General features: G+C 39.3%; 1 protein-coding gene and 1 long non-coding RNA gene across 9 annotated transcripts in view; one reads left to right on the forward strand and one right to left on the reverse strand.

Annotated features, from left to right (window-relative positions):
- Positions 1-26227, reverse strand: part of RBFOX1 (RNA binding fox-1 homolog 1) — a 1162992-nt gene that overhangs the window by 348863 nt on the left and 787902 nt on the right. For 6 of the 8 annotated variants that reach the window (XM_059484829.1, XM_059484819.1, XM_059484826.1 and 3 more), the window contains one exon: positions 22431-22472. In XM_059484829.1, the coding sequence (XP_059340812.1) occupies positions 22431-22472 (42 nt within the window). Of the gene's footprint in view, positions 1-322; positions 496-22430; positions 22473-26227 lie in introns of those variants that run through there. The other 2 variants (XM_059484828.1, XM_059484823.1) reach the window with 2 other exon arrangements.
- LOC132081180 (uncharacterized) lies at positions 9753-16065 on the forward strand. Its single transcript, XR_009419643.1, has 3 exons — positions 9753-9822; positions 10386-10515; positions 15622-16065. It is a non-coding gene; the product is annotated as an uncharacterized LOC132081180 (long non-coding RNA).

A 26227-nucleotide genomic window follows, 5' to 3' on the forward strand; every position in this document is an offset into this window, starting at 1 on the left:
AGCCACAAGTGATGCAGCATTCGCTTTGTAACTGAGCCCCACAGTGAATCTCACACGATTGCAGTACGTTCTAAGGCACTGAAAAGAAAAGCAGTGCACCCTGCCACATCCTGCAAACCATGAAAATAAATCCCAGCTTCAGTAAATGACCCGGTTTGTTTAAACTCTGCCTGGAAATGCAAGCACAGGTACTGCACCCCAGCCACGCTCCCCTGCAGCACACACACCTCCCGGAGCACACAGCATGCTGCAACTACAGGCTAAAATCCACGCTCCCAAAGTCCATCTATTAACAAAAGATTGACACGGAGAGAGACACTACCTACCCACAAATACATCATCATCTTGAAAGAAATCAAGGGCTCTGTCAGCAAACAGAAGTCTCCTTACTTCACCAAGTATGTCTGGAAGGAAAACTGAAAACAGTGGGTAGAAAATCTTGCCTTTTTTCTGTCAAGTCCTCACAGTTCTCTTCTTATACAAGGTATTTTTTTTTAGTTTGTTTATGAGAACAGCATTCGTTCAGTGGCTCTTTCTGCGTGTGAAGTGACTTGCTTCAGGCTGTCTTTTTTCTTCCCTTTTTCTCCCTAACTCAGTCTGTCCTTTCTTTACTGTCAAGCTTGCTTAGGTAACAGTTCTTGGTGTATCTATTTAATGAGCAGGTCCGTGCACTAAAGGCAGCCAACTACACTGGAGAGAAGGGGGGGGAGAGGGAAAGAAAAAAAAAAAGTAATAATAAATAAATAAATGGGAATCTACCACTTCCTGATTATTATTATGGGATCTACAGACGCCCCCTCTGTAGGAATTTTACAGGAGGATTTCTAAGACGCCTTGAGGGAGGGGGAAATCCTCAGAGTGACTCTGGTGGCTCTGGACCCATTACCTCTCCCTGCTGAAGGACCCAGCTCACAAATCCCGCATTTGAGAAATTTTTAAACTCAAAGCAAAGCTCCTACAGGAAAGAAAGGAACATGTGCTGCACCCTGCTTCTCCTTTATCTCTTTAAATGCACTTCAGATAAAAGCTGCATCCAGTCAGGTCAAGGCCTTTCCCAATCTTATTACGCTCGCACAGGAGTGCTCAGCACACTTTTCTACAGCCATCTACTGTCTCCACTGTGTTATTGCTGCTCTTGCTGCTGCCAGCACCACAAACAGGCAGTGCAAACAGTAAATCAGACCACAGCAGAAGTGCTCGGGGTGATTTGATTTATTTTCGGTAGGATTTTTATTTTTTTCTTACTGTAATAGATACTTAAAAATCAAAGTTGTGATTGTGATTTGCATATTTAATAAAGGTTAATAGAGAGAACTGCATCTTTGGCTCTTTTTTAAAGTTAAATATATATTATGTAAATGAGTGAGCATGCATGGGACTCGAGGTTTTTTTTTGATTGACACTTGGACTTTTATCCTTTGCTACAAGAAAATACTTAACTCATTTAACCCCTCTCATTGAAACACAATATAATTAGTAAATTAATTAGCATCATCCTCAGCTGAGAAATAATTTTAAAATGTAAAGGAGAAAAATCTTATTTACTTTTAAGGCTGCATGATTGGGTTTGAGAATCATGCCTGGCCTTGTGAACTGGTGCATGCCACACCCTGAGCATGGCACATTTTGGGTACTGATGTGGAGAGCTGTTCACACAGTCTCTCTACCAAGTGCATCAACTCTATATTATAAATCAATAATTACTAAAGAGATGAGATATAAAAATGATCATGGGAATGTGATAAAACAGAAATTTTGCCTTATTTTTATGTTTGATTATTTATTTCTTATCTTTGAACACAAACCTCTCACTTCTTAAAAAAAAAAAAAATTATCCCATTCTTTTTACCAAAAGACTCCAATCCATTTACATATTCAGCCTGACCATACAAGGTAAAATGTCACCTAAATAATTAAAATGCTTTAACTAAATTGCACCAGGGCAGGGGGCAAATGGAGAGGCACCTGCTGAAAGAGCCCATAAAGAGGAGATGCAACAGCAAAGCAAGACTGGGGGGAGCAGACTGAAATCCATAGCACAAAACCAACTGGAATCTGCCACCAGGGTGAAGTCCAAGTACAAATAACTGCTGTGGCACTGACAGTTCAGAGCTGATTAAACAGCAAAATGAAACAATCAATTCATGTGGCACCTCACGCTAAGATTTCAGCAGAGAAGTTTATACAGATAAACAGATACACACACACACAGAGGTATTTATGCTTCATCTGTAGAATACTACAGCCAGCCAAAATGTTGTTGCCTCTTTCAGTGGAGGCAAAAGGCAAAGATTTAACACGGCAGTTCCTAATGTGATAATTTTTAATGTAATGTGCAACGACAATAACATTTATATAAGTTTAGTGCAGTCTCATGAAACAAAGCCACTTCCTTCACCTGGGCAGAACACAAGAGGAAAAGAAAACCCTTTTGTTTCCACTTTTGAGTTGTTTAAATGACCTGTCAGTTCGCCACCAATACTCAGCTCTGTACCAGGCCTAACCCAGTCACCTCCTTTAGTCTCCTGAATAGAGCACTGTGTTCTGTAGTCAGTTACACTGAAATAAACCTGAAATATCATGTTAGAATGAATTACATTATACTGGTTAGGCTGGAAATACATTTTCTGATAAGGTATCTGAACATCTGCCAGCCAGCAGTTCTTTCTATCTGTGCACCTCAACTGAACACAGGAGTTTCAGAATTTTCAAAGGCTAGTTAAAGATTTTATTAATGTGATAAAAGACTGTGCACAGGTATTGCCTATAAATCACTTCTGTATCAAAATTTCCCTGTTTTGGAGCATAGCACAGGCAGCATATGAAACTTCAGGGAATGATGTCCCAAGGCTTTCAACTCCTCTCTCTGTATTCTAAATCCTCTTCATTATTAAATTGGTTACTCAGCCAATTCTTCGCATCTTATTCCTCCAAACAAGAGGAACAAATTGTAATGCTGCTGTACAATACCATTGATTTGAAGTGTTTTGTTTTTCACACATATATTATTCAATACTTTGTTAGATCAGCTGTAGTTCCTGTGCAGGTAGAAAAAGGTGGATAAAATAAGACTAAAAACAGGTGTATTACTCTGGTTTTTGCACCTATGGCTGAAGTTTAAACTGAACCCTCTTTGCTAAGGTCACTTCTTACATGTTCTGGATTTGCAAACAATGTGAAAAAAGTAAACTGAAGGTACTGACCACAATCATTTTAACAAAGGCTGGTCCAGGAGAGCTGACATCGAGTTCAGGTCAAAGGCTGCTGAAATCAATGAGAACCTTGGTGTTCTTTTAAAAAACAGCAGTCAGAAACTCTGATACCAATCTGGGTGTTTGCTGTTTGCTGCTGTGATGGCCCAGCTGCTCTGATGCTCCCCAAGATGTTCACATGGGGCTCCCAGGTATTGTCACAGCTTCAGCACCAGCATTGCTGTGTGAGCCTCAACTTCTATACTCAATCAGAATATAATTTATTTTCCCTACAGAATCACAAGGGACTGCTGAGATATTAGGGGTAGATAAAAATACTTGGTAATAGTAACAAGGAAACAATAAAATTTGTACTCATAATTAATCAAGATTAGTTATATATGTGATCAGCACATTCTTATTGGCACCCAAACAGTTCCCATTTCTAAAAAATCAAGCTCTAGATTCTAGGAGCTCCATTACCTTATTAAAGGGCCATAATTCACAGGCATATCTTGGCATATTTATTAATGACACAGAAGATTGGAAATAGCACTGATAGTGCTGCTTACTGCATTGGAAGATAAGAAAATGCAGACTAAGTTCCTCCTTTTGCAAGGGATATAAGACTCCTAGGAACTGCAGGAATATTAAAACAAGCTCAGTGCTAGATGGTATAATCTGTTTTTCTAGGTGCTATATGACCATATAGAAGGGTATCAAAATCATAGATTTGACTAATGGACTGCAAAGACAAAACTCACTCACTTTAATGAGTTTATCTTTTCAGCTAACATCTCTGTTCTTCCAAATTTAAACCAGAGGGATTTAATAATTTTTAAAAACCAAAAAGCCTGATAAAGGAGGGAGGGAATACGATGGTAATTATTACACTGCCATTACTGGTAATAAACTGGTTTCTTTTACTTCAGCTTCCCCAAGAAAGATACAAATGATGCACATGATACATGAGCTGCAACAACGCTAAAATCTTACATAATTTACACAAAATACAAAAAAATAATTTGAAGCATTTAGAAGGCTAGAAATATTTGTGTTTGTGCTTAATTTCCACACCTTAACAGCCTCATCTCCTATGGCTGTATATGAAATGAAAAACTGCAAATTGTTAGGAGGTATGGAAACAAAACAAGTCCTTAATCTGTTCTTGTGTCACTGCAGGTTTAAGGGGGTGGGTTTTGCTGTATTTTTTCTGGCTTTTGTTTTTTTTGGATTTCAGCATAAATGCACAAGAGCAACTGAAGCACAACTTTATGTTGGTTTATAAACTCTGTGCTAATAAAAACAGCTCTGTTAATTTATAAACTCTGTTTTCACCACACAGGTTTTGGTTTTGTGGATATTTCGGTTTTTCTGGGGGGCTTTTGGTTTTTTTTTTGGTTGGGTTATTGTTTTGTTTTATTTTTGTTTGGGTTTTTTTTTTTTTGGGGGGGGGGGGTTTCATTTTCAATTAATTTCTATTGCTTTAGCCCTTCTGTCACTTCTGATGCAAGAAATTGGTTTCTGTGCTCGTGTGCTCTGCAGCAAGGTCAGAATATTGTCCCAGGAAAGCCTGAGGAGCAAGCAGCCAACAACCTGGTCATTAAAACTCAGCACAATTTAAACTCCTGGTCATCAAAACTCAGCACAATTTAAACTCCTGGTCATTAAAGCTCAGCACAATTCCAAAGCCCCAGTCAGGATTGGTGGCTGTGATCAATTCTGCTCAGTGCAAGGGGGACAAGCAGGATGGGGGCACACGGGAGTTTCCTCAATCCCACATTCCACGGCACATGTGTGGGATGCACACAGCTGATCATTGCCCACAGAACCAGCAACATAAAACTTTTCTTATTTCCCTCTTCTTGTGAGAGGAATGGTGGATTTGTCTTTCCGAACAAGCTGTGGGTCTGCTGGTAGATAAAACCAGCACTGGGAGATAAAAGAAATAACGAGAAGGATTCCACTGATAGAGGAAAAAATATATTGAAAAATATATTTGTCACAGACATTTCTCCACAGAAATCCTTTCTTTCGGATTTCTGTGTCTTCAGGAGGCCAGAGGCCTCTGAAGACAAGGTAAACAATTATTATCAGCTGCTGGGGAATGCAACAGGGGCACCTATTTTGATTGGTGATTGGTTCATGTTTTATGTTTATAATTAAGGGCCAATCACCAGTGCAAGCCAGGGGACTGAGTCCTTGGCCACAGCTTTGTTGTGGATTCTTTTTCTATCTCTTCCTAGCCTAGCCTAGCTGCTCTGCAAACCTCTCTCCTTATTCTTTCTAGCATAACTATAATGTATTATATCTTATATTAATAAATTCAGCCTTCTGATTCAAGAAACAAGATTCACCGTCTCTCTCACCAGCCAGCGCCCACTCAGGCGCGGTAATATATATTTACTTTTACAAATAAACTTTAGGTTTGCTGATAAATGAAATTAGACATTGAAAGATGAAAGAAACTATGGAGAAGAAAAACCCCTAAATTCCATAAGAATTAAAATTAAAAGGGAGGGTGGTACATTAGAGGGAAATCTCTGGTATCAGGTGTTCTGGGAAGTCTGAACATCTCAAGTACCTCAGCCAATGGGGAAAGAGAGAAGGGAAATGGGAAATTGGGATAAAAAGGAGGCTGCATGTTCCAAAAATCTGAGAGACCCCAGGGGAATGGCCCATGGCCTCTTCCTTTATTAGAATAAAGCCAGAAAGGACTCCTCTGTCTCCTTTTTGGACATAAACCTCTGGTGTCGGTGGATTAATTTTCCTAACACTTAGCACAGTGAAGTGATGGGAAGAAAACCCTTTATCTGCCCCTTTGTCTGGTACAAACACTTCATTTGTGATGTGTTTGGAACAAAGTCTGGCTTGTTTCTCCCAGCACTCAAACATCCCATCCTGACAAAACTCAGGGTAACTAGGTAATTATAATTAACCCAAATTATTAGTGATCATAGTTTAGTCAGTAACAGCTCAGTCAATCCATAATTTTAATGGCAGGTGCTGCTTCTTCACTCTCTTTGGTGAGAGCTGCCAAAGAGAGCCCTGGCAGCCACAGGAAAACCTCACAAAATCCCTCCTGGATTTAGGATCTCAGTTGGACTCCAGCTTCATTCTGATCACTGTTACTGTGGGCTGATGATGCATTTGAATTTACTTAAACAAGGTCTGTGAAAGAAAAGTTTAACACAAGGGCAGTGGGATCAGAATTTACCCTCTGCAAGAAAAGAGTTTTAACTAAATTCCCTGAAATGTTAGTATGACTCTCCAAATTTCTTCTGTACAACACCCAGGTGTGTGTGTAAATCTTGATTTTAGATACTCTGCTTATATAGCTCACAAAAAGAAACAAATCTGTAATCATTCACACTTAAACAAAGCAAGCTGGATATCAAATATTGAGTTCTGGTAACAAGTGGCTCTCAATTCATCTGTTCCTTGAGAACTTAGATTGGTTGAATGAAATTGAATGAATTAAGTATCTCAGGACACTCTGGAGCAGACAAAAGAAACTCATGTCATCAGTAAAATTACCTCCAGGCAAATGTTTGCTTAGCTTTAGTCAACATCTCCTTTCCAGTGCCCATAAAATCTTTGCTTCAAGAGAACAAAGACAACTCACAATCTTATAATGCATTTCTAAAACCTGGCCGAGGGTATTTCCATCTTCACAGTAGGACACATAATTATATTCTCCTTAGAACAGACTAATCTGAAACCAACTATTGCTAACTATTATCTGGTTATTGAAGCACAGAAAAAAAAAAATCTCTTTTGAAGATATTACACTCAAATTTGCTTTGGGTAAAGATGTGCTCCCCAGCAGTGGAGGCAGCTCATCCCATTGCTCAGGTGACATCAGCCCCATGCTGCTGCTGGCAGAACCATCAATCAGCTCACATCACCTGATGGGCTGGGAGAGGGATGGCACTCAGAGAAATAAATAAAACTTGCCACACTTGCATAATAAATCAATACAAAGTTGTCTCCAGGAGTTCTTTAAGTAATTGCAACTACTCTAAGGTAAGATTTGGTTTTAAAAACGGGAGTAGGGGTTAACATTTAGTAATCATCACTAATATGATAAAAGGCTCCTATTACCAATGACTTAAGGACTTCTTCCCTGTAATTTTCAGTTTATGAGTATATAAATTGCTTTGTTATTTAGTGCAGGCTCCTTAAATCCTGAAGTCTTTATGCACTGGATGATAACAAATGGATCAGTTTTACCACTTCTAATAGTTCAGTAAATCATGGAGCAGCCTACCTTTCAGCAGAGCCATCACACAGGGCTTATCACAGCAAACCTATCAGCTGCTATTTCTGACTATAGATCTGACAAAACTAATTCATGCTCTGTCTTCTCCTCTCACTTGTTTTCTAACGAGGTGAGAACAGTTATAAGGTTCTATCAGTGTTTTGATTTGGTGAGGGACAGGCACATCCACAGTGTGTGCTGAGCACACTTCTCCTATTCTCAGAGCTGATGGCAGCCCCACTGTACAGCAGCCCTGCCTTGAAATAAGGTGGAAAATCTCCTCCTGTGCCACCTGAGCTCCTGGGAACAGCAGCAGAACCTATGAGGCTGGGCAGAGGCTTTTCTGATAGTGGGCAGCACCTCCAGATTTGCTCATAGTATCAGAGAAGGCTCTGCAGCCTGGTGGAGGTATTGCCCATGGACAAGTGACAGGCAGGACAAGTGACAAAGGAGGAGACACAGGGACAGGGTTTTAGGGAGGCACTGCAGGGGCAAGGAATGGAAAACTACAAAATTAATCCCGGCTATTCAGAGAGAAAAGGAGTTACATAAGAGGATTGAGATATCTACAAAAGCAGACAAAAAGCTGATGCTACAGGTGCTAATCACTGCCAGGGTGTGAGCAGTGCACAAGGACAGCCCTGAGTTAACTCCATTAACAAAACAGCTGAGTTGGGCATTTCTGAGACAATTGGTGGCTCGCTATTGCTGTCTCATTAAAGTTTTCTTTTTATACCACATCACAACTGCAGAGTGTACAACCCACACAGCTGCTGGGGTACTTCTTGCACAAGCAGTGGCTGTGTTTAACAATCAGGAACTCACACTTGACACACTGAATTCCCCAGCCAGGTACACGAAGTGATGGTCTGGCAGTGGCATCAGCCTGGAAACAACAACTGTCTTCAGCATCTTCATTCTCAAGGAAATCAGAGCCTGCTTGAGGAGCTCTAATGGCACCATCACATAGAGAAAAGGAAGCCGGGAGGCTGCTCTTTAATAAATCAATGCCTCTTTGGCTGCCTTCCAGACCACAAAAACACTTTGGGCATCTATGCCTGCCTTTCATTTTGTGACTTGTAGGACCCTCTCCATCATCTTGATGTCTGCAGATTTTCTCCATTACCTTTTTTTCTTTTTTTTGGCTCCTACCATGAGATTCGCAGAACACATGCCTTTAATAGGTCTCAGACTATGTTTTTCCAGAAACACTTGACATTTTCTGAAATCTGATATTTGTGTATTAAAGACAAATAAGTAGTGAGACAATAATTAAGGCTGCATCAGTGCTTTCCTTAAAAATGCAGCACGCTGTATGCACATGCATGGCCAAATGGTTCTGATTTTCAGAAGTGACCTCAAGTTATTTTGACATCACTTCAAAAATACTGGGAAATTTCTTTCCATCAGTCCAAACCCTGAGAGGCAACCAGGGCATGCCAAAAGACAAAATGAGATGAGGAGATGAGGAGTGCTTCCTGGCAGTCTGGCAGAGGGAATGTTGTCCTGGCATCTTGGAGCATCTGAGAATGGCTGTGAATGCAGCTGTCCCATGGTCTGTTCTTGTTCACTCTGGAAGCTTCAGAGCACCAAGACTCCTTTCTAGGATTTCTTAAACAGGACATGGCTGGCTTTGAAGAACAGGTGTTTCTAGAAGAAAGCTAAATGCAGCTCAACTCCAAAGGAGTTCTTGTAGTTGAGCAGCTGGTAAATGCACACAGCACTGCTCCAAGGAACACCCTGGGACAGAAGATTGTGACAGCACCTGATAACCAGGTCACTGTACCACTTCTAATGTCCCTACATTGTAGGAATATTTTTTCCTGGTCTTAAAAAAAAATTTGGGTGCATCCAGCTTCTTGCAAAAGGTCAGATTCAGAATAATTTTCCCTTCATATTTCAAGCAGTACAAATCACGTCAGTGTTCTGCTTCTAGACCCACTTGCACAGCCACCACCAGGCAATCATCAAACCTGTGAGTACTTCCCATTCCCCCACTACCCTCCAGTTCTATCAGAAATTCCTTCAGCAAACCAAAGCTGGATTGCCTGAATATTCATTCTCACAATTAAAAAGTTCACTTCTCACACAGTTCTTCTGCCTGAAATCAAAATACATCCCCTCCCCTTCCATGAGCTGCCAGTCCTTTCTGTTATTAAATTGATTGTACATTAGAGATGCTGTGTTTACCTCAGACACTCTCCATTAGGAGGGATCCAGCCTGTACACTAAATATTTAATTGGTGTTCTGAGATGCTCTGAATCTATGTATTTTCTGTTTTCCTAGGGGGTTCATGGTTCACATCAGTTGGATACTCCTTTCCCAGCAACAAAATGCAAAGTTAACTATTTCCAACAGCAAATGCACAGGTACTGACACTGAGAAAAACAAAAAAAATTACACCCTGGTCTGAAAAGAGTGACATTCTGGAAATATAACCTCTGTCTCAAACCAAAATGTAGATTCCTCTGCTAGTACAGGCTGATAAGACTCTGTGCATGTGTGATGTCACAGACATCTTTTCATGAAAATCCTTTCTTTAGGATTTTTCCTCCTGAGAAGCTGAGAGTCCTCAGGAACAAAATGTAAACAATGATTATCTGCTGCTGTGGAATGCAACAGGTGGATTTTTGATTGGCCCATCTTGGATGTTTGTAATTAATGGCCAATCAAAGACCAGCTGGCTCGGACAGAGTCCAAGAAAGCTGCCTTTTGTTATCATTCTTTCTTTTCTATTCTATTCTTAGCTAGCCTTCTGAGGAGAACATTTTCTTCTATGCTTTTAGTATAGTTTTAATGTAATATATATCGTAAAATAATAAATCAATCCTTCTGTAACATGGAGTCAGATCCTCATCTCTTCCCTCATCCAGAGACCCCCGTGAACACGGTCACATGTGAAAGCTGAGATTTTTTTCTTTTCCCATCTCAGGAGGGAAATTCTCCAGCAGCATCCCAAGGAGTGGATGTTCCTCCCTTGCATCAGAGACAAATCCCCAGCACACCATCCTGCTGCAGCCCAGGGTCAGCGCTCGGCTCTGAAGCACCTCCCATGACAGAAGGTTGGTGGCACTTGGACTGAGCCTAAAAGAGCAGCAGCAAGGGGCAGAGCAAACCCTGCTGCTCTTGCTCTCAGGAAAGCACACCCCTGAGGAGCAGGGGCAGCCCCCTGGGCACAGAGATGTGACAGCCTGGATATCCCTTCCCTCTGGGACTGCATCAGGCTCAGCTGGGCTCCCCCCCAGAGGAAACTGCAAAATGCTCATCAAAGGCATCACAGCACTTACTGCTTTTCACTGAGTGAGACCTTGCTAAACCACAGCACCTTGGCAAACTGAGCCTTGCCAGTAAACAATATTGAAGCATTTCAAAAGATACTTTGATTTTTTTTTTTTCTTTTCTTTTTAACATGAAATGCCATGTGCCAATATGACAAATCCCATTCAGAATGGGGTACCCTGCTCCCATTTAGTTGCTGTCTCCTAAGGACACCTTACACTCAGAGCACAGGGCTAACAAGCAGGGCTTGTTTTCCATCCTGACCTGCACTTCAAAGGAGGGAATTCTCCATGAGCGCGGCTTGTTAATGCAGTCCTTTACAGGCAGGGAGCTCTGGGCTGCAGGATCGGGTTGCACAAAGCCCATCTGGCCTCTCACAGGTGACATTTGGTGTTCTCCCCTGAGCCCTGAAGGAGGATGCTCTGTTCTGAGTGAGTCTCCACCTTCACTCACTGAATTAAAACTGAATTAAACCCTTCTGTGGAAATGCAAACACTGAGGTCAGGGAGCACCAGAACCTAATTAAACATACACTAAAGTTCTCTTTGCCTGATACACACCTGTTAAGACTATTTCTATGCTCCAAATTCCAACCCAATTCCAAGAATTTTACATTCTTTCCTCCACCTGGCCAAGGGAAGGCACTCCCAGCAGGAACCTAAGCAGGTAAGAGCCTGAGTACCCACATAATGCATTTCAAGTGCATCAATACCATGCCTTAGTGCCAGCAGCACAGCAAAATAAACAGTGCAAGCAGTAGGGTGGGGTTTAGTTCAGAAAAACACACAGGAACATCAACCTGCTTTTGTTATTAACTGGAATAACATCAAAAATCTTTGTTTCAACTGAGTTTCCTCTAGCTTAGATTGCCACACTGATTGTAGTATGATTACAGATGCACGCTCACTGACCTTTTTTGTCTTTTTAATAACTTCAGTGTTTGCCAGCACTTTCAAAATAAAGCTTGGATGATTCTGAGTAAGACATGGAAATATATTTTCATTAATCAATTTGAAAAATGATTTTTTCTTCTCCTTTCAATTGTTTTTAAATAAAAACCAATGTTATTCACATCATTATATATTTGGTATCATATAAGCCACACAGTTCTCTAAAAATTGTAAAAGCCTGAGATGTAAATGCAAACCTAATACCATTATGCATTATTTTGGAGTCTCTAATACATTTTCAAAGAAATTATTGAAAAAAAAACCTCTTTAAAATTTTTGGCTCAGAATTATAATTTTAACATACTGAATAGAATATGGGAGACTAATATTTTTCAGTCATTAGATCTGGTTTTCAAACCAGAAGGAACTGCATGGCCATGCTATCACACCATGATTGCTCTGTTCTGATGTCAACATGTGAAAAAAAACCCCAAAATTTGTATACAAACAAGTTGAGAAAAGTTTTTCTATATTTTTAGCACTGATAATTATTCAATTTTTTTTACTATCTCTCAGTGTAAAATAGATACTCTGGTTACAAGATCATCATAACTGAAAGAAACCCTCACAATCCCACACTGGATTCCACATTTTCAGCTGAACACCTCTGGAAAGGTGCCCAGCACCCAAGACCTGCACTTTTCAAGAGCTTAGGAAAAATTAGATTAGTAAGTGAATTTACAGGGGTTTTTTTCCCCCCTAGATTTACAGCTGCTTGTTTGGGTTTTTTTTTAAAAAAATCTGTGTTTAAAGGTGAAAAAGAATAGTAAAAAAATTACAGTACCAGACCTTTAATGTATTTTAGACTAATATCATCCAGGTAAACTTAAAAAAAATATAAAATCCTAATTTCAAATTAAATGATAGCTACAATTAGATTTTAAGTATGTGTATTAGTGGAAGACAGAGTGCAAACGAGGTATGAGAAAACATCCTGGAGTCGGGAGTCTAATAATTGAGCCAAAACTCAAAAAAATAAACTACCTTTTCCAAGATCATGCTGCCAAGTTTTTCCTTGGGCAATGAGGCAATATCACATGAAGATTCCTGGGAGATTTCATTCAAAAAAAAAATGGGAAATGCCAGTTAGAGTGTCAAGAAAAAAAGAACAAGGAGGGAGTTAAATTATCAAAAGGCTGGGTTTGTTTTTTCCAGTGCCTACAGGTTTTAGATGCAAACGCATGAGCACAAATGTATGTGCCTGGAATTCTCAGTGAGGAGAATGTTTACAATACCTTTATGGCAAGTAGCAAACTGATGATTGGTTATCTGCATCACAGAAAGGACCTCACCATCGTTTGATCATGAAAAATTGTGGGAATAAAACAGGAGATTAATGCAATCTACCTTAAAATTCCCACGCTGTGTGTTAAGTAAAATAAAAGGTACACCAGATATCAAAGATATATCTGAACCATAAAGTATTTGGGGCAAAGGCAGTATCTTACTCCTTGCTTGTAAAGTGCCTGTAATTTATGGTGCTATATAAATGATTTTTAACAATGATGAAAACAGTTGTAGAAAGCAGTAGTTCAGAGGAGGGAAAAAAAAAAAAAAAAAAAGAAAAAAGGAGAAATGAGCTGGTAGCATATGAAGCAATCTCCAGCACATAGGGAAAACCAACCACAAGGTAATAAAACTATTCATTATGTGCTCTTTGGAGGGCAGCTGCTCTCAAGTACCAAAGTGACCTTGAGATGAACACCACTTCTTGCACTTTCAGTGTGGTACTCAAAGAGATCTTAACAATCCAAAGGCAGGGATAACGACTGCGTGAAAGAGAAATGGAAATGGAGCAGGTGAGCTCTGAGTGCATCTGTATTTTTGCCCATTACCTATGAATAACAGCCTGTGTGGCATTTGATTGCATGCTTGGGATACATCTGTAGCCACTCCTTCCCAGGAAGGGCTCAAATTTCTGATATTAGTGGAGCATAGAAAATGCCTGTGATCTGATGCACTTTGGTTTTATATCTCCCTCTCCCTAAGCCACACTGTCTGTAGAGAAAACAGAGGTGATCAAAGCTTCAAAACACACAACAGCACACAGATGTGGAGGAAAAACATCCCTGAAACAAGGTCAGCTTCTCCCAGGGGTGAGAAACAACAAAGATGCTAAAAATCAGCAGAGCAGTTTTGCCTTTCTCGACTTCCTGGCTCATAAAAGGGATCCACCAGATACCATGGCACAAATATGAAAATACCAGCTTGGGATTTATGCCATTTCCCATCAGTTTGTCCCCCAGTAGCTGCTGATGTTGGTGATTGCCTCAGGCAAGGGGCAGGACCTTGAACCTGGCTCCACCTCTCCAGACCCACACAGGGAAAAATGTGAAAATCTGGAAATTACATTTTTTTTCCTAAACCATTTTTTGCTGCAAGGCTTTGTGAAAAGAATAAAAATTAGTTGACTAAAGTGCTTTTAGAATTCTGTACTTCACTTCTCTTCCAACACCAAGTATAGCTCCTTCTTGAGCCCAGAACTTCAAGATGGCACAAAACAATTGTCAGCTTGATAAAATGTATATTTTTTGTGTTTGTGTGTTTTTATTTCTCTATCCTGCTTCCTGGGGACTACATGGAGTTTTGTTTTTGGGATTTTGTACCATGAAAGCCATTCCTGTTGAACACAAAGACTTGGTTTTCAGGACAATGTGGGATTTTGCTGCAGAATAGAACAGAGCACACTTGCAGTTCACTTATTCTCTCTATTAAAAATGTCAAGACTAAGAACAAATACAGACTACTAAGAACAAATACAGACTTCTAAAATCCTGACCTGTTCAAAACCAAGATTTCACTCTTTATCCAACAGTGCATGTCAACCACAAGTCAGAAGGATTGGATCCTGAACTGTATTTATATATATGTATAATACAAATACATACTAGTATGTATAATTTGCATATTAATAGTGATTCATGTATTTCTGTTTTTTTTTAAGGTGAATTTATTTTTCCTTATAATTTTGGTGCTTTGAAAATAAATTGGGAGCTCCTTAGAAAAGCATAATGGAATGTTTTTGTAGAGTACTACACCTGACAAGTAAAGTTTAGAAAGATTTCACAGAACAGAAAAAGACCATAAACATCAAAACAAGGATATGATAGCCATATTAAAATCAATATTCCTTCATTTTCTCTACTTGAAAGAATACTGGTTCAAGAAGTCACTGTGGCTTAGTGAATATTTGAACCTGTAATACCACATTGTTTGGGTTGTTCATGTAAATTTTGGGGTTTTTTTTTTCAGTTCTTTCCATATTTTCAATGCCCTTCCTGTTCCCTTTAAAACTCTTGTTGCTCAATCTGTTCTTTTATAAATGAGTAAATGAGAATAGAAATCCACCATGCAGGAAAGACCAAAAAGGGTGTTAAAAATACAACCCAGCTACCTGCAGCTGGAAAACTTTTCTTGGGTTTTCACTCTTTTCACCTAAGTGCAAAAGAAAAGTAAATAGTTCAGGCCAACAGCACTACCCATGCAAATCCACAAAACTCTCACCCAAGCCAGAAAGGCCTCATGGAAACACCCAGGGGGAAAAAAAAAAAATAATACCAACCCAAAACTTGCAAAATAACCAAATCAACCAAGGAAAAAAAAAAAAAAAACAAACAAAGAAAAAACAAACCCCAAACAAAACCCCAAAAAAAGAGAAAAAACCAAACCTACAAACCCTCCAAACTGCACTGTGAACTAGATAGCATTTCCCGCTCGAATTAGGTGTGACACTAAAGGGACCATGATCTTTGCCAGTCAGATTGCCTCAGCAAGAGCAGAGGTTGAAATAATACGTCAGGATAGTATAAACACTGTTAAAGCTGTGCACTCAAAGGTCTGGTTTCCGGATGATCAAAGAGAAACTACAAAAGCTATGTGAAAAAAGAGCTCCCTCTCAACAAACACAAACTAAGCAAGAAAACCTTTCTTCTTTTCTAGGCCAGCATCCCTGCTCACAGCGAGTGCTCTGCAGCAGGAGCTGAGTGCCGGCACTGTGTGCACAAAGGCCGAACCAAAAGTTGCTGTGCTGAGTGCAGGAGCTGTTCCCAAATCCAGACTGGGTCCAGGACTGGACATTGCTCATGTTTGTGCAGCGGAAGGAAGAGAGCACTGGGATATTGAATTTATTTTGGGTACTGTGTTGTCGCAGATATCTTTTTATGAAAATCCTTTTCTTGAGATTGTTTCTTCCTGAGAAGCTGAGAGGCCTCAAGAAACGAAATGTAAACAATGGTTATCTGCTGCTGTGGGATGCAACAGGTGCATCTGTGATTAGTCACAACTGCTTGTTTGTAATTAATGGCCAATTACAGCAGAGCTAACTCAGACAGTCTCTGAGGCAGCTGCCTTCGTTATAATTATTTTCTATTCTATTCTTAGCTTAGCAAGCCTTCTGAGATGAAACTTTTCCTTCTATTCTTTTAGTAGAGTTTTAATGTAATATATATCACAACATAATAAATCAAGCCTTCTGAAACACTGAGTCAGATCCTCATCTCTTCCCTCACCCAAAGACCCCTGTGAACACCATTACACAGTGACAGCAGCCCTTAAACTGTCCAAATATATTGCCTTCTGTCCTTTCATAAATTTACCACTTCCTGAACCTTCATTACCCCTAGTGAACTATTCCCTGTCCCTGATTTCTGTGTACAGATATGAGTTTAAACACACACTGAGGAGCTGCTGAATTCCATACAAAGTCACCCAAATCAGACAGGTACTTAGTGCAAGCTTTGCTTCTGCCTCACCAAAAATTCCTGTAGTCCTTCAGTTCCAGCAATTATGAAGCACCACACAGAGAAAATCCTTGACTGGGCAAAAATCAAAGTTGAATTCAAAAGAAAGTGGTGCTTGAACAGCAGAAAAGCCTTTGCCTGCTGTTTTCAGAGAGAGTTGCCAAAACACAACCAGGACAGGAATGGAAAGTTTTCTGAATAGCATTCCATCAAGAGCAGAGCCAGGACATTACCTAAAGGCCTCTCAACTATTCCTGAAAGAATTCAAAGAAGCCTGAAGTGAGTGGCACCACTATTGAACAAAGTGCAGCCAACGCTTTATTCTCTTGATCCAAGGGCCCCATTAGCAATCAGCATTTGAAGAGAACACAATCCTTGTGGTGAGAGGCCATGGCACTTGAAACATGAACCTCAACAGTTTTCATTACCTTGCTATTGTCTTAAGTTGCAATAATATTAAGCAGCAAATTGGAGTTTTATAGAGTAACATTATGAGTTACTATAGTTGGGAAGGCTCCTAAAATTTAGCAGAACTGCCAAGCAAGACTGCAATTGAAATTTACATTTTTCTAGTTGCCTTTTTTTGGCACACGTTTATTTCAAGCTAAGTTAAAATTTAAATGAAATCACGTCCCTACAATTAACCTTTCTCCCCAGTCTTTTTTAGATCTCATTTCCAAGATTTTTTTTTTCCCTGAGCTGTGATGTGTATTACTCTTTATGGAATGTCTGGGAATAGAGTTGGTAAGACACTGAGTGAGAATACTCCAAATTCATTGCATGTCAATGTGTGATACAAACGAGGAACCAAAAATACATCTCCGTATTGATTTCACCTACCTGTATCTCCACCTACACCTACAGGGAGGATGAACATAAGAATAACTGCAAGTATATCTACAGGAACTACAGCAGGATCACTCTAAGCCACTTGTCTGGCACATAAAATGCAGCACATGTGAGTTCCTAAGGAAAGGATGAGCACAAACACACTGGGCTGAGCCACTTTTGTGGTTATCTCCCCTTTGAACCCCTTTTCCTTGAGGGACATGTAATATTTGGTAGTTGCACATTACTCTTCCAGGCATAACACACATGGTCTACAAATGCAGACCAAGAGGTTTTCAGAGGAAAGGCAAAAAGTGACATTTTTATTACTGGTCAGAACCAGCTGTCCTGTTTTGCAGAAATGCTATGAATTACACGTTGCTCTCTGGTAACAAGACATCACTAACTCACACAAAAAGCTCATACCCATTTCCTTGCCTCCTGCCCAGTGTGGGAAGAGGTGGATGGAGAGCAGAGGTTCTTGGCCAGCCACCAGGTATGCACTGCTCTGCTATCACCCTGAATAATTTCAGAAAACCCTTGAGATGACATCTACTTAACAAACCACTTGCACTCTGATTCTCTTCTCTCCAGTTATTTGTTTGGTTTTTCTCAGCTCCAACTGATTAAAAAATTAGTGTCTATCACTGAATCACAGTGTAACTCCTTAGTGCATCAGAGGAACACTGGACACAAAAATGTCAATGGACTATTCCTAATCATTGGAGAAAGCTAATGCCACAACAATGAGCTTCAAAAACTTTATTTTAAAGAGTTTCTAAGAGCCCTCATCAATAAAACTGAGTCCATTAAAAACCTGATAAATTAATGCACTGGATAAAGACAGAAATAAAGCTAAGTACTGCAGGATCAGTATTTAGCTTAAAAATTTACTGCTTAAAAATTATGCTGGGCATCAATGCATTTGCTTCTGTTTTCTCTCTATCTGGTGTAACTTTGATACATTTTTTGTTGCATGTTGCACTTTATTTCATTTACCATATAAGAAACGAGACAAACAGAACAATAATGAATGCAAAACTTCTCTCTGTCTCCTTGAAAATTAGAACAGTATAAAAACATAAAAGTTGATATTAAATACAAGGTGACAGTAAGAGCCTGCCCTGCCTGTATTTCAGACCAGAGGAGGAACTCTGGCTGCATTTAATGCATCTTGATAATAAGCACATGTGAAAGAAGCTGTTAATTAGAGCAACAACTGGGTCACTTGGAATTTCACATCAAGGAAGCTAATCACACCATTTACCATTAGACCTCATTGGTATTCACAGGAACATTTATAAAGCCTCCCAACATTCGAGTTTAAAATTGCTCTCTGCCCACCTTGGAGAGCTCATCTGGACCAAAAGCCTTCTCTTCTACAGCACAACCCATGGAGCTCATTTTAAACAGTTAGACTGAATTAATCACACAAAATAATAAATGATGAGTTGAAGGTCGGGTAAAGCTCTGTAAGCTTTAAGTTAGCCTGTCCTTAGCTATGATAAGAAAGTCCCACCCCAGGTTCAAGTCAGAGCAGCAAGGAAGGTTCAGTGGGAACAGCACACAGACTTCTGAGCTGGCACTGCCCTTATTTATAGCTTTATGTTCTCCAAATAATCTCTGCTGAGGGCTCATATCCCAGTTTTCTTCACAGCCTTAAATAACCTGGACCATGCGTGTTTCAAAGTCTGTTTTTCAGACTGAAATACAAGCAGAAAAGCACTTTTAAATGATTCTGAGCAAGCTGTGAGCTCTGTGCCTTTACAGGTAATTTCTAATGCATCAGGATGCCAACCACACACAGGCACTCGTGAGCAGCAAGGGGCAACAGGACAGTGAGAGGAGGAGAGGCTGTGACTGTCCAAAAAGAGATTTATAAACAGGACTGAATAACACAAAATACAACGGAGGGGAGTAAAGAGCATCATTATTTTCTTTAAAGGAAACACTGATGAAGTGCCGTGTGTGCAGGGAGGTGGGGAGAGCAATACTGATGAGTCAATTTGCCTTTAAAAATACAATTTCTTTCTTTTTTAGTGTAACTTGATTTAGTGACACCAGATTAGAAAGCAAAAGGACATTAAGAAACATGAAAATAATTATTGTTCAAGGCAGGACATTGTAATGAAAATCACTGCCAAGAGAAAGTAAAACTTGAAAAATTGCACTGATGCTTTTTTATTTTAAATCAAATGGAAATGCACCAAAGTTAGATTATGTTATTCTTCCAAATAGAATATAAAGACCACAACCAGCCTTGATAGAGATAAAACTCTCATAGTTTTTGCATACTTTCTCATTTAAATCATTCAGGTAAAGACATTCATGTTTACCTGGGGACTGTACCAGGTTGGCAGGGCAAATAAGTTACACATTTGTGGTTGTTGTGAAGTTCAAATATTGAGTAGAAAAGGGTTAAAATGCACAGCCTTCCTTAATTATTAGGATTATCATTCATTATAAATATAATGTATAATGGCCAGAGGCTCTAATATTAATGAGTTTCATGACTCTAAATGCCTTATTCCAGAATAGTGACATGCTGCTTTGCATTTAGAATTTACTGAAAAAGGTAAGAGGCGAAAAACATCTAAGGAAATTATTTTAGTCAGACTTGGATATTTCTTTCTATAGCCGTACAATTGATGCCTTAAGTTTCAGCTTTCATATTTTCCAGATTTTGTACTGCCTTAGTGTGTGACTCTGAACTTCATTTAAAGTGTCAGCAAGTTCTCCTTGCAGATCAGTCACGCAAAACAATCCTTTTCCAGGCCCAGAACCAAGGACACCACTTGAGGAGAGCAGTCTGGGAGGGTGGGACTGCATAACCTGGACAATGAATCCCAATATGGAAATGGACCAAAGCTTATAAAAGTGGGAAAACTCAGAGTCCATCTTGGGCAGAGCCACAGCCAGGCCCTTGCACTGCCCAAGGTGTGTCCTCTGAAGGCCTTTAATAAATCCCTACTTTATTCCTTTAACTCTGTCTAGCCTCTCTTCTAGGCAGCCTCTCAAGGCATCATAATGACTAATTATAAATAAACAAATAGATATTTATTTACACTATTTTGCTTTTTATAAGCCTAGCTTTTGAAACCTTTTTTATGGCTTTAGACTAAGGAATTACTAGAGAACCATAAAAGAAGAGGGGCAGACACTTTCATCTTAGACTTAGCAAGGAAGTGGGAGATATTCTATATTTTTTTATTGTATTATTAGATGACCTAACAATAATCTGGTTGACTTGGTTTAACAAACAGCAGGATGTAGGAATTTGGTTGTTTTAATCCTGTTTCCTTGTTCTATTTCAATTCTTTCAGCTGGGACGAAGCACCACTTTTTGTGAAGGGACTGCCTCACATCCATATACTCATGGCAGGTCACAAACCCCAAAAGAAAATACTGCAGGCCTGCAAAACCTGATTCAGGCCACGAAACATTTCTTTAACAGCACTGCTCGGTTAGGGAGCCAACCTGAAAGTGGCAGAATGGTCAAGTGACATCCTCATAGAGCTCAAAGTGCAACATGTCCACACACAGCACATTCAAATTTCAGTGTGACAGATAAGCTGTGAAAGCCACTGGTGATCTCTGAGACAGGAGCAGAATTTACACCAGAAACAGTGTTTAGTGCAACAGGAACATCAGAGGAGTTGTGGATGAAGATGTAGCTAAATTTAGTAGGTTACAGACAGGGTTTTGTCTTTAGGTGTCGCATTTTGCTATGCCACAGAGGCATCCCAAGCACTGAGCTCATTGTTAGACATAAATGTGTAATACTGGAACAGAAAGACACATGAAAGTTTCACTGCACCACCTCTTATCCACTGCAAAACAGAGCTCGTTGCCTCCTCAAGTTATATTTTAAAACAATATTTTCCTTCATTCAAGGCAGAAAATGAAAACAATAAAAAGAAATGAACACTTTCTTTGTTCTCAAGGCACTGCTACCTCTTGGAAAGCTTGTCCTTCAGGTACTATTGCAATATTTTAGCTCTGACAGCTGCTCTGCTGAGACATGAGTGCTGATAAAACAAAGCTTTGTCACTCCAGCTCCAGCACAATGCAATGCAGTCACATGGCAGCCCGGAAAGAATTGAGGACAATATGTGATGCATTGTTCTTGCATAACTTGTTTACCAAAAATCCCATTCCAAGTGTGCTGAGGACCAGCTGAAGCATCTAGATATGTTGATGGAGTTCATCTAAAGAATGGCTGGATGAGCAAGAACACTGCACAATGTACTTTAAGACAAGTATATTCTTTATACTTGCAAGTCATGCAGGCACTGCTGATGCTTAGTAAACAGCAAACAAATAAAAAGCTGCTTTTTCTATTTCCAACAATTTTTTGTTGTATAGATTTTGTTTGTATGGAAACTTACCCTTCCTTCAGGCCTGCCTCTCCCTCTCTACTTGCATGTGGGATTTCAAGTAAATACTCAGCATGTGCTATCAATAAATGTAGGTCTATTAAGCAACACTCAGATGACCAAAAAGCTTTTGGTTGGTTGGTTTTTGTGTTTTTGTTTTTTTCTTTTGTTAATGAAGGCTCTTCTACTTTCCCAAACAAATACTAGAATGAATCAAGAAATATTGCAATGGAAAAGCATCTTCAGGGATCTGTAGCATTTAAAGGCAGCAGAGACTAAAAGCTGTTTAACACAGTGACTCTAACACAGGAAAAGGGGAAAACGGAGGGGTCAGCAGCCTGGGCTCAGCAATTCCATCCCCTTCCAGATGCTACCAAACCAACAGACACTGAAATAACAGCTCCTCACAGCCCTGCCACTGGCTCCTCTCTGAAATTACACAGTATAAAATCACAGGATAAACTCTTCTTGCTGGAAACTGTCTGAGTGGAGCTTGGGCAGCTCAGTGACCTTGGGCACTGCTGGAGCTGCACAGGAGGAGCTCACTCAGTGTCAGGGGTCCCACGAAAAGGCAAAGATTTTACTGAGGATTTTTACTGCCAAATCTCACCACATTACACAAAGAAAATGCCCTGCATCTATCTATCTAGCTCCTTTACACTGAAAGATGTACAATATTTACCAACAAGCAACAAATGAACTAAATATGTCCTTCTTAAATTAAGTAACTCATTTGTCAATAGCACAGACTAAATTCTGCTTATGTTTTAAAGAAACAGAACATTTTGCAAATCATTGCACTTACCCTTAGCTGTTCTCTTTCACAACTCATCTGTTGTTTTGAACTCTATAAGGGAAGAAAAAAAAAAGCCAAAATAACTTTGAAAGCATAACATTCTTGCCACAACAAAGCTGCTAATCTATCTGTCTCACACATATAAATATTGGAAATGCAGCCATTTATCTAAAGATAATATTGTCCTGTGCATCCACACAGAACCATTATTACAAAAATTATATTTTAAAACTTATATTTTAAATGAAATTAACACCAGAACTCACAACAAAACTGAAGTAAAAAAGAATCTTGTTTAGATTTTAAACGCCTGATTGGCAGTCCAGCTCAGGAAGAAGCTTTCCTCCTGTTTGTGTCCTACCACAAGTCTGTTGGATTTGTGAATATCCCACTGATTCTGTATGTGATAAATTCACAGCACAGCTCAGGAATAAAGATACAGAACCTTCAAATAAGTGATAAAACACTTTCCCATGAAAACATCCAGCTCTAATCCAGTGTAAAAGTCACTCTGAAGATTATTTGATACCATAGCATATATATATATATTTTTTTTTTTTTTTTTCCATGCTGCTCTTTGTGCTCTGCCAGATGTACAAGGAACTCTGCTCAGGGTGTGAGAGGGGCTGGCTGGGCAGGAGCTCACTCCCTGTGACAGCAAACACTGGACAGTGGCAGCACAGCTTGGGACACCCCAACTCTGCCAGAAGGAAAAGGCTCCTCCAGGGAGAGCTCTGGAACAAAAAAATACCCTGAAATAACCATTCCCAGCCTATTTCCCAGCTCCCAGGTGTGTAACTCAGCCATGCACCAGCACCTCTGGAACCAGACTTTCAAAGCTTTGCCCAGGAAGGCACTCGGGTGTTCATCTGTCCATGTGGACAGAGGGGTTTTGTGTCTGGTTGGGTTTGGCTTTGGTTTCCCTAAAAATTAGTTTTAGAATAGTTTTAGACTCATTAGGGAGCATTAGCCTTGAAATTGTCATCACTGACATTTTCATTAATTAGCCTTGAAAGTGTCATCACTGTCAGTTCTGTCATTAGTATAGATGGCAAACAATCCATAAAACACGAAATTGGATGCAGTGTTTCTGAGGATATCTTCAAAGGTTTGGAATACACTTATCACTACTTTGTACATAGTTAAAACACCAACCAATACCCATTTGTATAAGATATTTTTACTCTCTAGTGATAATGAAAATGGCAACTTCTCAAAGTTAGGTTACTACAAACAAAATAAAACTGCCTGCTTTTCAGCACAGGAGTAGTCCTAAAAAGTACATTACAGGCTTAACCTTCTACTTGTACAGCAGAATTTTACAAGAGTCTCTGTATGAAAACACAAACCTAACAGAAACAAATGCTCTTTGAAGTTCCCAGCAGGGAGTAACAAGTACAGGAATTCAGCATAAGTCTAATTACAATTCCCCTAAGGAGTCAAATTAAGTAAAGCTGAAGTAACTGCCATTTGCAGATTAACAATTCCACTTTTCAAAGTTCATGACTTTACACCATTTATGAGTCACTTTAAGGTTATATTAGTCCACATTGTAAGGGTGCTTGCATAAGTTTCAAGAGTTAATTTCAAATTTGAATTCCACATGAACCTCTTTACTTTGATTCAAAATAAATAGAAAGGAATATTTCAGTTGGAAGGGACCTGCAGTGATTACCTGGTCAAAGTTAGAAATGAGTTTGGGTGGTTTTGTTCAGGGTCTTTTTTAATTATTTAGGTTTTCTCTGTTAAGAGATTTTAACCTCTGATGGTGGGATGGAGGGAGGAAATGCAAGAAAGGTGAAATTTCTAAGGTAACAAGAAAAAGTGTATCAAATACTCAGAGAGGAACAAATATAGTTATTGACTATTTAAGCAGATAGTTTATTTTTAGTTAGCAGCTATTTGCTACTGTAATTTGAAACATAAAATACCTAACATCTCAGATATCAGAAAAAAGAGAGGCAAAGAATAAGTGAATAAGAAGATGATCACATCTTAACATCCAACTACTCTTCCATATCTGGCAGCACAACCAACAGAAGAAAACCATCAATTCACTTTAAACCAACAGCTTTTATATGGATGAGTGAGAACACCATATTAAATTATTATTTGATTCAACCACCTGCATGATGCTCACTTTACTCTGAAAGGTAAAAAACAACCGGGGGATGGGACACACCAATTCCTTTGGTTCAAAGTTGAGCCAATGGTTGTTTCCAAACTGTGTTTCATCTACCACACAAAAATCCATTTCAGAGCTGGCTTCCCTCAAAGTGAACATCCACCCAGACAGCTCCCTCATCACCCTTCATCTTAGGAACTTTCCAGAAAAAAAAGCATCAAGGCTTAGTGATAAGGCATTATTAGGATGAGATTAAAGGGGAAAAAAACAAACAAACCAAATTTACCTTAATGAAACAAACAAAAAAATTTTCATAGTTTAAACACAGATGCCATCTGCCTGTCTGGCCCTCTATTTGTCAGATCAAGTTTATTGAAATACATCTGGGAAAGGCTCATTTGAACACGAGCAGCTCCCTGAGCCTTTCACCAGTGCCAAATTTGCTCTCTCATTTTGTCTTTTTTGTTATCTGTGCCAGTTTAAGAGAAACATCCTGGCAGTACTGAGCACTTAAGGGAAAACATAAATAATGCATTTACAATATGTAAACCTGTACAGATTAATGAGAAAAACTGAAAGCCATAACATATTTAATTAATGATCAAGAGAGCCTAGAAGCAAACCTTGTGCACATCCTGCAATTTTAAATACATTGCTTCTCAATCCTAAATTTACTTTGTTAGGGCTTTGGATTCAACCATATGCAATTAACTATTTCTTTATTTTAGTATAAGACTGGTCAGTATATTGAGTGCCATTGTGTCAAGCTCTCACATATTATGAGTTCAGTGGAAGAATGCCTAAAAGATTCATTCACTTTAAAAGATTTTATCAAAGAAAAATTTTGAAAAACTACAGGCTCCTTTATAGGACTAAAATTAATAGCAGTTTTAAAGACACTTGTGCTGTCAGGCTCCATCATTTTAAACCAAAAAAGACCCTTTAGAAATACTGTGCAACCTGCTGGTGTCAATCCCCAGTGAGTTCAGGACTAGAATGGGGAAATCTGGTTTGGTTTCTTTAAGTAACAGAAACAGGTGGGAGACTGAATATCTGTTAAATATATTTATCATTTATCCACTCTTCATACAGACACACAGGCCATGAGGAAAATGGAATCCATGAATGGACAGATTGAGAGAACAACAGCATTACTGCAGGTGTTCAGGAATACCAACAGTCCAGGGAAGGGTTTTTTGCTGTCAAATTTGTAAAGTGCCATTTTAAAGAGAGGTTTAGATGATTGGGGAAAGAGAACAGGAGGGTAATAAGGTTATTTACAGAAAGTATCTGCTTAAATGTTAAAGAACATTTCTGTAGCAGTTCAACATTCCCAAGTATTGGTTTTACATTTTCAAATTCAAAATGTTTTCAGGATTGAGGTTATTTGAAACAGAGCACAGTCCACTGGCTGAAAAAATAATAGGTGAACATCTAACGTCTTTTGTCTTCTAGATATTTTACCATAACTAAACCCTGGTTAATGAAAGGCCCCCTGATATTGCTGCCTTTCTTTCTACGCCTCAAAAAGGACAGTCCAGGATGATTACTAGAATTTCAACAATATATTTGTTTTTATTATTACAGTCAGTACCGACAGAGGAACTGTGGAGCTTGAGATTCAGGTGAGCAAGAGCAGAGTCACAGAGCCTTTACCCGGACCCACCACCCAGTTGGTGAC

The sequence above is a fragment of the Ammospiza nelsoni genome, chromosome 17 (assembly GCF_027579445.1).
Source record: "Ammospiza nelsoni isolate bAmmNel1 chromosome 17, bAmmNel1.pri, whole genome shotgun sequence".
In the NCBI taxonomy this organism is placed as follows: domain Eukaryota; kingdom Metazoa; phylum Chordata; class Aves; order Passeriformes; family Passerellidae; genus Ammospiza; species Ammospiza nelsoni.